The sequence below is a fragment of the Poecilia latipinna genome, unplaced genomic scaffold (assembly GCF_001443285.1).
Source record: "Poecilia latipinna isolate Pla-1442-1.1 unplaced genomic scaffold, P_latipinna-1.0 Scaffold3201, whole genome shotgun sequence".
NCBI lineage: Eukaryota > Metazoa > Chordata > Actinopteri > Cyprinodontiformes > Poeciliidae > Poecilia > Poecilia latipinna.
The window spans coordinates 33,151-47,144 of NW_015115817.1; the positions used below are offsets into that span (position 1 = coordinate 33,151).

Sequence of the window (13,994 nt, forward strand, 5' to 3'; positions counted from 1 at the left end):
CCAAAAGGCAAAAATAGGCCTGGAAGAAATTTTTCTTTTTTTTTTTCCCATTTTTTTTTTTTTTTGTCTATTTGTAAATCACTTTTTTTTTTGTTCACACGGATCATCTTGGTCTAATTTAATTTATTTTTATTTTTTTGATTATCTAAATTACATTTATTGTGGGGGAAAATAAGCCAAAACAGGAGAAGTCTCAAATACCTGTAACCGCCATATTTGATGAAAACACGACTTCCTCTCTGTGCCGTCTAGGTGTGGCAGTGCGGTGGGAGCATGGAGGTCCTGCCGTGCGCCAGGGTTGCCCACATCGAGCGCACCAAGAAGCCCTACAACAACGACATCGACTACTACGCCAAGCGCAACGCCCTGAGAGCGGCAGAGGTGTGGATGGATGAATACAAATCCCACGTCTACATGGCCTGGAACATTCCCATGAACGTGAGCCTCTCTACACGCCGCGCTTTAATCCCCATGCAGGCTTTGGCCGCCCCCGCTCTCCTCACATCTCACTTGTTCATTCCAACCTGCAGGCCAGGTGAGGCGCTGATCGATAGAAATTCAAAATTCAGATTTCATCCTCCGTGACCTTCACACTGGCGGTGGGCCGAGTGAGGGGAAAGAAGAGCTGAATCAGACGAGAGGAGCACTAAGTAAAAAGAAAAAGAAAAGAAAACAAGCCTCATGTCAGTTTAGCATAATTGCCTTCAAGAGTCTACTGAGATGGGCTACAAACTACTAAACAGCAGCTTTTATTAATGGACAGACTAATATTGAATTCTTCTCCTTCGGCGCCGAGAAGGAGATGATTATAAATGAAGGACAGCTCAAATTTCAAATTCCTTCCTAAAATAATGTGAAGCCAGAACAGAATCAGCAGCAGATTCCAGGAGGAGCAGTGGAGGTACATATGAGGAGAGTATAAGGTGGCAGGTGACGAACTAGCCATTCCCAAACTCAGTGGCATGGCATGTTATTACCTCAGCTGTCCTGTGGCGGGGAGTTATTTTGTGTACTGTAAAGACCTAATGCTACGATTATTTCATCAAGCCCTCTTCAAAGCCCCCCACACACACTCACAGACCCTTGTTATTGTCTGAGGTGCCTGCTGAGAGCACAATTGCGTTGAATGGAGAAGGCTGCATGATTCGCCACAGTGGGCAGCCCTGAGTCCAAATACCAAACAGCAGCCCGGAGAGTCTGGATGTGTGTGTTGGTGTTCTGGTAGCTGAGAAGCGAGTGGATATTTCGAACTGGAATTCATTATTGACACAGACTTGAAGCGGGCTTCGTAGCTGGCAGCAGAAAAGGCTTTTCTTGGAAACGGCATCTGGTAGCAGATGTGTGTGTGTGTGTGTGTGTGCGTGTGCGTGGGTGTGTGTGTGTGTGTGTGTGTGTGTGTTGCTGTGTGTATTAATCTCTTTGGATGTGGTTGCTGTGCATCCTAACTGGACCTGCACCCATCCACTGTTTTCCACTTCCGATACCGATACAGATACCTGAGGTTTAGTATCGGCAGACATCGATCCATCACGGATAAACAGAACTGAATTGACTCAAGACGTTTCATTTTGCTAAACGGATATAAATGTACTGACTTAAAAATTGATTCAGTTCTGCACTGGTGTTCTGTGCACCAGTGCAGAACACTTTAATACACCATTAGCTTCACAAAGTTGGTCAAACATGTCAAAACAACTTTAATTTGTTCAGTCAGGGCAAATTGGAGTATAAAATCCAGTGTAAAATAAATGATAAAGAAACTGACAAAAACAATAGGTTGACTACGTTGGCCAAACATAGTCAAAAATAAACTGCAACAAACCTTTTTTTCAATGGTTCAGAAAGTGCAACTAGGGATTCTAAAAATAATGTAAAATAAATAATAAAGCATGACGTCGCTCAGAGCACAAACATAGAAATAGACTGAATAGATCTGCCCTTATGGATTGGGTGTCACCAATGTAGAATTATTTTCAAATTCTGAAGCTATGCAGATATTGATATTGGATTGGTGCGCAATGCATTTATTTCCATATGAGTCCACATTAATGCAGCACATATTGATATGCACATAGTGTGTGTGTGAGTGTCAAAATTAAGCCTGAGGCATTTCAGCTATTAGCCCTTCCCCCGGTTCATTCGGAGACCGTCCTCTATAAAGCTATCTGGACGTGAGCGCTCATAATCAAGCAGCTGATTAGAATCTGCTAAGTACAGATCAGGTCTAATGGAGAAACAATGAAGGTCTCACATGACTAGTGCATCTCTCCGTCTCTTACCTAAATGCAACGCCATATAACTCCTGCATCTTCCTTTCCTGCATAAGTGTCTGCTATACTGTGTGTTGCGCCTGACTTTTTTTAAGAAAATGTTTTGTCCTTTTTTTGTCTTTGCTTTGCGCCACACGCCTACAGAACCCGGGAGTTGATTTCGGCGATGTCTCGGAGCGCGTGGCCTTAAGGAAAAGGATGCAGTGCCGGAGCTTTCACTGGTACCTGGAGCACGTCTATCCGGAGATGCGGATCTACAATAACACCATCACATATGGCGAGGTGAGAGAAATCGCTTGCTGAAGGGATTATTGGAAATAAACTGAATGTTAAATGAAGCATAACATAAGCTGTGATTCTGTTGCAGGTGAGGTAATAAAAGCTGTTTTTAAAGAGGATGCTAAAGCAAAGGTGGATAATTTGATTCAGCAAATGATCAATAATGAAGATGAGCTCTTCAGAAGCTTTTTTTTGTGATTCTCCTTTTAAAGTAAGATCTTCTTGGGGAAAAAAAAACATGTTTGAAGCCAAAGTTTCCAAGCTATGAGTCAAAACCACAGTGCTGCTAAATACCTAAAACATTTGTAAATTTTCTCTGAGGTCCTTAAAAAAGACCTCAGAGGAGAAGCTGTTAGCGACGACGTTGATTTTCTTCATTGTTTTAGAATTAGCAAGGGCAGCTAATTCTAAAACAATCCAATGGCAACATGTTGACATCGCTTCCAAATATTGAGGGAACATTAACAACCGTCTCGTTCGGATCAGTATTTCTCTCTTCGCAGTGGAGGACGGTTGTTTATAGCTCAGTCAATTTCTGGTAAGCTTCATAGCGTTGAACTGCTGCATTACATACGTCACGGGCAAACGTTAGCAATTGGGTAAAGTTTAAAACTTCAACGCAGTCCACTCCTCCAGGAAGCAATCATTTCTCAGCAGCCGAGAGCCCAGACCCTCTGCAGGGAGCAAAGTGGACTACAAGGGTGAAGAAGAGTCTCTGATCATTATATTTCTTTGTTCCATAAATTCAACAAGGTGTCAGAACACAAAGGTTCTGATCCATATCGACATGATAGTATCACACACCTGATGCAGATTTGTTGAAAAAAAAAAAAGTGGAAAAACCTGTAAAGGGGAAAATATTTTTTCACAATATCGCATAGCTGAAGTGTTTTTGACAGGCAAGTGGGAGTTGATACGTTTCTCTATTATGCCATCGTGCCTTGATTGTGACTGAAATTTCTTCAGCATTTAACTCAAAATGTTCCCCAATTTGCCAAACCAGAAAGTCCTACTACTGCTTCACCCGGCCAATAATAGATCACATAAAGAACAGAGGCACCCCTGTATCTTTGTGGGGAAACTAATCAAACATAACCTTTTTAAATAAAGCAGTAATCAAACAAATGGACAAGACATTGACCAGCGAGACGACATGACACCGACAGGCCAAATGCCGTGTCCTCAACCTGAACATGACAGACAAACACCACGACTCCAATGTGTCAGGTTTAGGGTAAATTTCTATTGCAGCATTAACAGAGCAACGTTACTACACAAAATTAGATGCAATTTCCCTATAATGAGTTTTAATTAAACACTTATTAGTTTTCCATTCCAGCTTGATTGTCTTGTGTCTGCTTGAGCACCCGGCGCAGTTGGGGGGGAAAAGAAGGTTTTTTTATGGCAGACTGAAGAACTGAGCACACTCCTGAGTCTGACGTCGTTTGCAGACTTGCTGAAACTCACCGTTTTGTAACCTGCGTCCATTTTGGATATGGGGCAAACGCTGAGGGGGAAAAAAACTCAGAAGGTCTAACCATGTCGGCAGACGTCGGGTTTGCATTCATCAAAGTTTCAGACAACTCACACCGTCCTTTGTTTCCTCCACCGCCTGTTTTTTTTTTTTTTTTTTTTTTTTTTTTTGGCTCCAGTACCCAGCTAATGGATTTCTCAGAGTGGCGTCCTCTCAAGTGGCACTATTTCAGATCTGTCGGCAAGCTGGGAAGCGGTCGCCTCGCGTTGCCACACAGCGGCTGCAGCAGACTCGTGTCCCATCTGTCACCGAGCATCAGCACCTCGCTGCACTCGGCCGTGCCGTCCAGACCGGCCGAGTGAAACCTTCCCCCGACCACAGCCACATGATGGATGTATCGCAACCTGGAAATGAAGCCATACACATTCAAATCACAGCGAGCCGAAGCCCACAGTAAACGCACACCATCATCTCGCCCGGAGGAGAGAGAGAGACAGAACTGGGACTGGTCACTGCATGACAACATCCCATCACGGCCGGGGCTTTGGGATGACTTGAAACCTTGTGACGGCTGTGTGAATAAGCCGTGGAGGACCTACAGGAAGCAGAGCAGGGAGGAAATATCAGAAATAGACAGTGGATCAGCAGCACGTTGTTGTAAACGGACGTCATGGATATTTTGGTTGCAGGCTAAATTATAAAATGTGTTGATGGTTACTGAAGGATATTTTTACTCTAGAGATGTTGTTCATAAGTGATCTTTTTCACATTTTTCCACCCAGAAAGATTTTTTTTTGTCATTTTCTGATTGACACCAGTTAGCTAACATCAACGTAGACAGTGGTTGCAAACAAATACATCATGATATATCACGGCACACTAATGATAACACAGAAGGAGCAGTAGGAATGTCTGCCATTCCTACTGCTGTCCTACTCAGGACAACAAACCTTCTGTCCCGTTCGGGCCTGACTGTAAGGAGCAGGGAGGCGAGACGTATGGCAGCTAGGAAAACAGTGATGCTGGCAGAATCGTGCTTAGGGTTACTTCTGATGGAACTAGATTGTTTTTACGGTGAATTCGATTATGGACAGCTTGAAATAGCAGCCAGTTTCAACGAAAAAAAAGGAATACTTTATCATTGACATTTTTTTCCTCTGAAAATCTTAGCATCCTAACAGAGGTGTGTAGCTTCTAGAGCCACTCTACATATTATAACGTACATTATCTACATCTAACCAAACCCTTATTAGTAATACTTATTTACTGTTGAACATTTCTTAGTATCTCTGGTTTGAAAGAAAGGAATCTCAAAGGGTTTATTTGGGGTTTCTGAAGCGAGACTCTGTTAAAAGGAAGGAAGGATTTAATGTCAGAGCTGCAGCAGAAAGTCTCTTGGTATCTTTAATTACTATAAATCCAGATTACTCGGTCCCAGAGGTTGAAGATAACAGCGAGTCCAAAACAGTGTCCAAAGCAAAAAAAAAAAAAAAAAAAACACATCACAATAGTTTATGAAATCAGTATACTATAAGCCTTTAAAGCATCCAACCGTTTGCATTGAGGTATTTAAAAAATCTGTAATTATTTTTACAGAAATCTGAGTTTGGAGGCAACGGACCACCAAGTACAAACATGTTTGTACTACGAGCGGCACAAACATGTTTTAATCAGAATAACTAAATAAAAGATCATTTAATAACTATTAATACTAGTTTAAATTAATAACATTAATTTAAGCTAGTATCAAGAGTTTCACTCAGGAAGATGACTGCTGGCTATTTCTATTTCCCATATTTTTATTTATTTATTTTTTTAAAGCATCCATGTCTGAGTAAATGCTGCCCAGTGCAAACATAAAAACACTTTTAGTATCCTTCTCATGGAGTTGTTTTTGACGCATAAATCTCTTTTAATCCCCTCCACTGCACCCTCCAGACTAGCCGCTCATTTCAGCCCCCGGGGCCAACTAATCTGGATTTATACTAAATGAATTTCTCAGGTAACATATTAGCTGCTTCTAACCTTTCAACAGAACTTTACTTCAAAAAGTCTGAACTTATTCCCCTTTGGTTTAACCAGCAAAAGCCAACATAAAACTCTACCAATGGTTGTTTTGATGTACATCCCCAGTAACTACACTGCAACTAACTACATGTTTACTTAATTAACTTAAATCTATGGCTTTGCCCTCTTTCCGATAGATGTCTTCTTCTGTTTCAATTCCCCTGATGTTAATATTAACTCTGTGTCGTTCAGGCTAGAATTGTAAGGTTGGCTAAAAAGAAAAAAAAAAAAATCAAACATTCAGGTGAATGATGCAGAACAACAGGAAGTTGGCATGAACTATAATGAGACGCTTCATTAGTGATTTCCAGGGTTATCTCTGGGTGTTTATCACTTTCTGTATGCTCCCATTCTTTATTGACGGAAACAGATCTGGATTTTTCCCCATCAGTCAAAATGTCCCCTGTGGTTTTCCTTCCAGGTGAGAAACAGTAAAGCCAGCGGCTACTGCCTGGACCAAGGCTCCGAGGACGACGACAAAGCCATCCTGTACCCGTGCCACGGCATGTCCTCCCAGGTCAGGGCAGACTTTCTGCGTCGGTTGTTTTGCGTCTGTGAAATTAATAATTTACAAAACAAAAACAAAAAAAAAAGTCATTCAAAGCATCACTGGGCCACTGATTAAAAAGTTTTTCTTCAATTTCAGATTTCGTACTCCCCTGAAGAATATTTGATATAATTATTCTCCTCTTCATGCTTTATGGAGAGTAAAATCAAATTTAACATTGTAAGTGGTGGCAGGAGAGAAGCGTGCAGCTTACTGATTCTCTTTTTACACGAGCGTAGACGCCCACACGCATTATCTGTTGAAGATTTTCACCGCGGAGTAACACGTCTTCCTCTCTAACAGGTAATCCAGTTGATAAGGAACTAAAATAAGTACGGTGATGTATGCAGAGCTTTCATCCATACGCGGAATCACTTAGGTTTCATCTCCTACACATCTGTTAGTTTATTGTTTTGTTGTTGTTGTTTTTTTAGGATGTGCAACTTCACAAATGCCACAGAATTATATGTGCTTAAGTTTGCCATAGAGTAGAGGAGACGAACGTGAATCAGATTATTGGTGCATAATAATGTTCTGATCCTGCAGGGGTTGTAAGAAACGCTGAGAGGCGAAGCTCTGATCTGACAAATACCGAAGGTGCCCTTAAATCCTTAACATGCATTTCACATAATCTTACTGTGCAAGCTGAGAGCACGTTATCGCTACAGCAGGTTTGGATAACCTAAGAAAGTAATTGCTTTTTTGCAGAGAATATTACATGTTGCAGTAATCACATGTGTCCCGGATGCTAATGTCAGCAAATATGTTTTTTTTGTTTGTTTTTTTTTTAGAAATGTTACATGAATGATCAAAGGTTCACCTATAACACATTAAAAACATTAAATGTCTTTGTTATTGAGCTCATGTGTCGTCTAATTAAAAAAAAAATATAGCAACAAAAAGTGTTTTGAATTGGAAATGTTTATAGGCGACATGATTTTGGATAAAAGTGTGATTAATTGAGATGAATTATTCAACCTGCAATTCACTTGATTGAAAAAATGTAATTAATTCCAACCACTGCTTTTAAGATATTATTATTTTAAGATATAAAAATTAAGAAATTATATTAAACAACTGTTCTATGATTTTCTAGTCTTGCTGCCATGAGCAGGCATTCATATTGGACGTGTTGTTGTTCTGAATGACAAAACATTCCCTGTAAAATAGTGTTTTACTAATATTTTAATGAACAAAATTTAATGATAGCAAGATCTCCTATATTAATTACTTGTGCCTTTTTTTTAATCTGATACCTTATTTCTAAGATTTTTGCCATCATTTCCAAATCCAGCGTGTTCCATCACAAAGTTTGGAAACATCAGAAGGATAAAGAAGCTACTGTAACAACCTCCATCCTCCTTCACTGGGATGCGTTCTCTCTTGCAGCAAGGAAATGCTGTGGATATGTGAAATAATCCACTCTGGGTTCATTTGAGTCGGTGCTGTTGTCTCTAATTAGCTAACTCTGAGATGTTTCCTTTGTTTATTTAACTCAACAAAGAAAACCGATACAAACAAATCATCTCAATGCTTCACTTCTCTGAGTCTGTTAATTCACATTGTGCCCTAAGCAGCAGTTAGCACAGTTTAGCAGTAATGGTCTGGGTTAATGGATCTTGAACTCATAATTTGTGGTTTTACGAAGATTTAAGATCACTAAACCGATGTTCCACCTCTTCTGCTTCATTTTAAAACACTTTATTGGTGTGTTTTTTTTTTTTTTCCTGCCAAAAATCACTTTTGGAAAAAAAATAACTTGAGTCCTTATTTTATGAAGGTGACAATATTAAAACTATCTTTGAGGCAGAATATTACATAACATTTTGGAAAAAGATTATTTTACTTTTTTTTCCATTAGCCACTATATTTGTAGTTTTAGATTTTAAAAGATATAGACATAACTTTTGCAAAAAGAGGGTTTGTACACGTTCTAATCACAGTGATCTAGCACATACATTTACATGCACAAATATTGATGTAAAATTGTCATAAGTCATCTAAGGATGTTCTGTAAAAAACCTTAACCCATCTCATTTGAAACTCAGTTACACACAGATCAGTTCAGTCTTATTATACAACAATGCCAGTACAGCAAGATTACATACAGCGCAGTTCAATCCTATCAGTTCCACTTCAAAGAATGCATTAAAAGTCGGGCCATGTGATTATATCTGCACTGCACTTTCTGAACATAAAACACACACTCGTCCTCGGCATTTCTGAAACTCTGAACAGTCTCTTTTGGTCCCTTCAAGTCGCCCTAATCAGAAGCCGGAGTGCTGAGATCAGGGCTCTGAGGGGGCTGTCCCATCTGCTCCAGGACTCCCGGTTGTTCTTGTAGCCGAGCAAAGTTATTTTTAACTCCGCCGCATGTTTGCAGACATTGTCACACTGAATTAATGACTTTGGGATACAAATGAAAGCTCCCTAATGGGATTGTATTATAAAGATTTGAAACATCCGAGTACCCAAGCTTTTCACCAACTGAGGATGTGCAACTAGAAATCCTTTAATATTATTATAATTATAATTAGTGCTGGTTCATATGGGTCCACTGCCTGGTTCTGCTAGGGGCAAACAGAGGTGGACACTGTCCTTCCTCACAATACATGATGTATTTTTGTGCTGCAAATAATATAACTCCAGATTCTGCTCAATAGTTTATTGAATTACGACTGGAAAAATGATTAATTAATAGGATTTTACTTAAAGATAGTATTGGAAACACAACAATCAAATAATCATACATAAATGTCTGACCAACAAAACTTTTTTTTCTCTTTGTATTGTATGATGATACTTTGCAAATGTGCTCAGGATGCAAATGAAACACTAAAAATCTGGGGCACTTCAAGGTAAGAGAGCGTGTAAGAAGCATACCAAAACATCCAGTAGAGAAATGGATATGCACTCAGCAAAAACTTTGCTTAGACACCAGAATAAATAAAAGCCAAACTGGATGTTTTTGTGTGTATTTTTTTTTCTATTTATTAAGCAGAATCCAGCTCTGGTTGTTATGGAAATGCTGTTCATGCATATTTTTTTTATCTCTTACTTTCCCAACTTGCATAATGGCAGCCCGCTCTTGACAGAAACATGTTTATTTCCTGTTATTAAATGGAGTTTTAGAAGAAGGCCGGCAGCTTAGTTTGTCTTTAGACCACTTTATTGCTGACCCAAATGGAGATGAACTTGGTGCTTGTGAAACATTCAATTCCATTTAAGTGGGATTAACATTACAGTAAGTGGGTAAAACTCTCCTTCATGGAAAACTTAGAAAACACAATAAATGTCACAATGCTTCTGTGTCACAGCTGTGACTTTAAAGAACAGAATATGTTAGTATTCTAACATACTAATATAGTACTACTAGTTGTTAGTAACTAACATACTAACAAGTTAGTATGTCAGTAACATACTAGTACTGTATTTTCCGGACTATAAGCAGCATTGTTCAAAGCTTAGAATAAAGTTGCGGCTTATTGTCCGGAAAATATGGTATGTTAGTCAGTAACATACTAACACATGCTAGTATGTTAGTTACATTTAGCTAAAATACTGACATAAGTTAGTATATTAGTAACATACTAATTTGGTAGTAAAACTAACAGAATATGTTAGTGCTAACATGTTTTAGTATGTTAAATTTAACCAACATACTAGCATATGTTAGCATGTTAGTAAATAAAATGTGTTAGTATGTTATGTACATTTAACTAACACGTTAGTATGTTATTAGCACAGTTAGTAACATACTAACCATGTTACTAATTGGCATACAAACATATGTTGGTATGTTAGTTACATTTAACTAACATACTAAGAAGTTATTATGCTACTAACATACTAACATAAGCTACTGTTGGTAACATAAGACAAGTTAGCATGTTAGTTACTTTTAAGTAACATATTAGTAGCACAGTTCATAACATACCAACTACATTACTAACTACATAACTTATGTAGTTAGTAACATTCTGTATATTAGTACAGAATGTATTCTGTACTAACATAATATTTTTTGTATGTAATACATTTTGTTATGAATGACTAATATTTTCAGATCGCTAATGTGGCAGTACAGATGCACTTTTTGACACAAAAGACCTTTTATTTTATTACATGATTTGGTTAAGAATGAAAAATTAAAAGTAAAATAATTATAATAAAACATCAAAATAATATGATCAAATAATAATATAATATGTAACAAGTGCAACCCATAAATGTTTTTCTTTTCAAAGTTAATTGGTGCGGTCTATATTCAGGTGCTCCCTGTAGTCCAGAAATTAGCTTCAAGTTAACAGACTCGTCTGATTTAACAGTGAGGTTAGAAGCAGTTGAAACGCTGACACACGCACACAGAGAGAAGAGATCTGCACTGCAACTCAAACACTTCACAGATTTATCTCTTTCAACTGTTTGGCTCAGACGTCAAAAAGAATGCCATGTGTGTGTTTGTGTGTGATATTTTATAATGGCTTATCAAAAGCAGAACCCAGGACGACTGTCAATGTGATTAAGCTAGTTCACACTTGTATAGATGTTGAGTGTTTGTTTGCAGATTCAAACTTGACATCTTTTTTTTTTTGAAAAGCTACAGAAAAGAACACACTAAGCACACACACATTCCTATATGCTCAGTANTCTAGGGGTTTTTCTGCACCTCATTAAATTTATATTGAAGAATATTAATATGTAAATTTTTGTGTAGGTGCGATTGCCGTAGTGAATGAATTAATGTTATCAGTAGTATATGCTGCTATGTTCATCCAGAATGTCTCTGACTAGACTGTGAGTCAGAGTGACATGCTGCAGTGTTGTGTGATGTCAAATCTTAGTGTTTGTTGGTTGAAATGCTGTGTGAAGTGGCCTCCTGTTTCCCTGAATTTCTCTACATAAAGAGACAATTTAACTTCTGAAACCAAATGTTTTGTCTGGGTTCAATTCTAATCCTGCATGATCTTTTAATGAGACAATAAAGTGAGATGACCAAATCCATAACCTACTGAATTAAATTTATTTTATTCAAAGATCAAGAGGGCAATAAAGGACTACCCTGTTGATTTTTATTTTCACTCCTTCTAAGATAAGAGAAGCTTTAAAGAGATGCAATTTGAAATTAAACATCAACACATTTAGCCCCTAACATGACTTTTTTTTAAAATTTCCCTAGAAAAAAAAAATATTTTACCTCATTTTTTTGTGAGCTTGGTGGTCCTTAAAAATATGTCAGTAAACCGAATAATGACATTCAGCTCAATTGTGAGCTTGCTGTACCCTAGAAATATGTCAGTGGACTGAATAATGACATATCACAATACCTAGGAACTGCTCCAATTATTTTGCGGTGAGGTCAGTGGCCTGTTTGGGTTGGATTGTACAGCATGGAGTCCTGACTGATCGGTAAGGACAATCTGGAATGTCTTCTGAGAAGAACTCCCCGAAACACTCAAAGGGGGTTGACGTGACATCATGAGAATGCACACAGCCATTTTGCTAGCAGCAGCCGGCTGCTGCAGCTGGAAACATGCTGACAGACACAGCCAGCGAGTCAATGAAACTGGTAAAGATACAAGCTGTCAAGCATAAACCATAAGCTGACACATGTCGAGTATCTCTTTGTGGCATAGCTCTCTGTGTGAGGGAGGTTCCCCATAGAGATTTGCTCCACTTCTTCTGACTGTTTGCCGCTATCTGACCTACTCCACAAAAATGTTAGTCACCCTTTCTAATTCCTGTGGCATTAATTAGCACTGGTATGTTGACACAAGTAGACATTTTTATAGCTAGGTTTATTTTTTTAAAAAAGACAGGTGGAATAGTTTATATTCATATTTTTGCCTGTGTATGTATGTATTTCCTAATTAAATTAATAAACTATAATCATATGGTTCTGATTTCCATTTTCAAGGCATGCTATCGTTTTATGCTTCTGCCATTTGAATCCTCCCCAACATGTTCTTGTTCCTTTCCAGTGGCATTACTCATGTGCAACTCCTTCCACTACAACAGTGACTAACAGAAGAGGAAATTAATACGATTTCACATACGACTCGCTTGTTACTCTTGATCGTAACGGAAGCAAATGTTTGTAGGAAGCTATGACACTGTGTGTATAGCAATAAAGTGAAACGGCACACAACAGGATGGCTAATGAGGTAAATATCATGGCAATTATTTCCCACCATAATTTTGTCAACACAAAGAATTGAGAAAGAAAACCTGGCCTGCCAGCTGGAGTATGAATACTTGCCGCTTTTGTATTACAACTTTAATTACATGTAGCTGTTTTTTTGTCGACTGAAAAGGTAAACAGAGCATGACTTTTTGTATAAATACAAACAGAAACCAATTTGTCGTCTTGTTCTCATTTCATAAGACTTTGCATCAATACCGGGTTGAAATTAGACTGTTTTAGCAATATCAGATGTAATTTTGCAGCGTAATGAATGGTGGTTGTAAGACTTGTCATATTGAATAAAATCAATTAGATCACGCAAGATAATTTGTCATTTTTAGTGTGGCTTGTATAAAACAGTGGTCCGTGGAAAAAGCTCCAATCTTATTACCTTATGTTGTAAAATTATCAAAGAAATTAGATTAAAAGAAAAAAAAAACCTCTCCTTTTAAAAGATGAAGTAGCTTCAATATGGGTTCTAGTGGAAGTTTATGAATGGTTTATAATTAATAACCTGCAGTATATAACTGCATGAATGTGAGTGACTTGAACCTCACAAGTATATGACCATATTCACACCATTTCTAGCTCAGCTGAGCTGCCACTTTCACTCAGAGACAGTTTAGTCTAGAGCCTGAAAATGGGCAATCATGGTGTGCATTCTGTTAGACAAAACCATAGAAAATTCTCGAAAGACGCATTAAAGTACTTTCTTAATAGGATAGCAGTCGAGTTTTGATATACTCATGGTCTTGAAAACTAATGAAGTAGTTAGTTTTTCTTCTACTCCTAATCTGACTCGCTTGACTGCTACAGCTCCACCTTCTGGTTTGGAGGTTTATTGTCACTGCTGGTAAAAACCAGCCTCTTGTACTATGGTTTGCTTCATCCGGAGGGACTGGGCTCTCGGCTATTGAGAAACGACTGCTTCCTGAAGGCATGGATTCTGTCGAGGTTTTAAATTTGACCCAATCGCTAATTGCCTTAGCCATTGCTAAAACTACAGGTAGATTACAATTCTAAAACGGCACCAAAAATTGACGTTATAATTCACAACTTGTCCTTGTGTTTGTTGATTGACCCTCCCTTCACCAGAGGGAATCCAGGTGAAGGGGAGGAAGCCCAGGTTGAGCTGTGAAGCGAGATTTGAATCGAGCGGAAAAGTGTCGGAAG

General features: G+C 38.5%; 1 protein-coding gene and 1 long non-coding RNA gene across 2 annotated transcripts in view; one reads left to right on the plus strand and one right to left on the minus strand.

Moving 5' to 3' along the window:
• Positions 1 to 7,672, plus strand: part of LOC106940379 (polypeptide N-acetylgalactosaminyltransferase 9-like) — a 38,384-nt gene extending 30,712 nt beyond the window's left edge. The window contains exons 2-4 of the mRNA XM_015023110.1: positions 253 to 438; positions 2,415 to 2,552; positions 6,512 to 7,672. Of these exons, the coding sequence (XP_014878596.1) occupies positions 253 to 438; positions 2,415 to 2,552; positions 6,512 to 6,715 (528 nt within the window). The 3' untranslated portion in view covers positions 6,716 to 7,672. The remainder of the gene's footprint in view (positions 1 to 252; positions 439 to 2,414; positions 2,553 to 6,511) is intronic.
• Positions 7,673 to 9,615: 1,943 nt separating this feature from the next.
• Positions 9,616 to 11,278, minus strand: LOC106940380 (uncharacterized). Its single transcript, XR_001423078.1, has 2 exons — positions 10,591 to 11,278; positions 9,616 to 10,496 (listed from the first exon to the last, which is right to left on the minus strand). It is a non-coding gene; the product is annotated as an uncharacterized LOC106940380 (long non-coding RNA).
• Between the last annotated feature and the right edge of the window lie 2,716 nt (positions 11,279 to 13,994).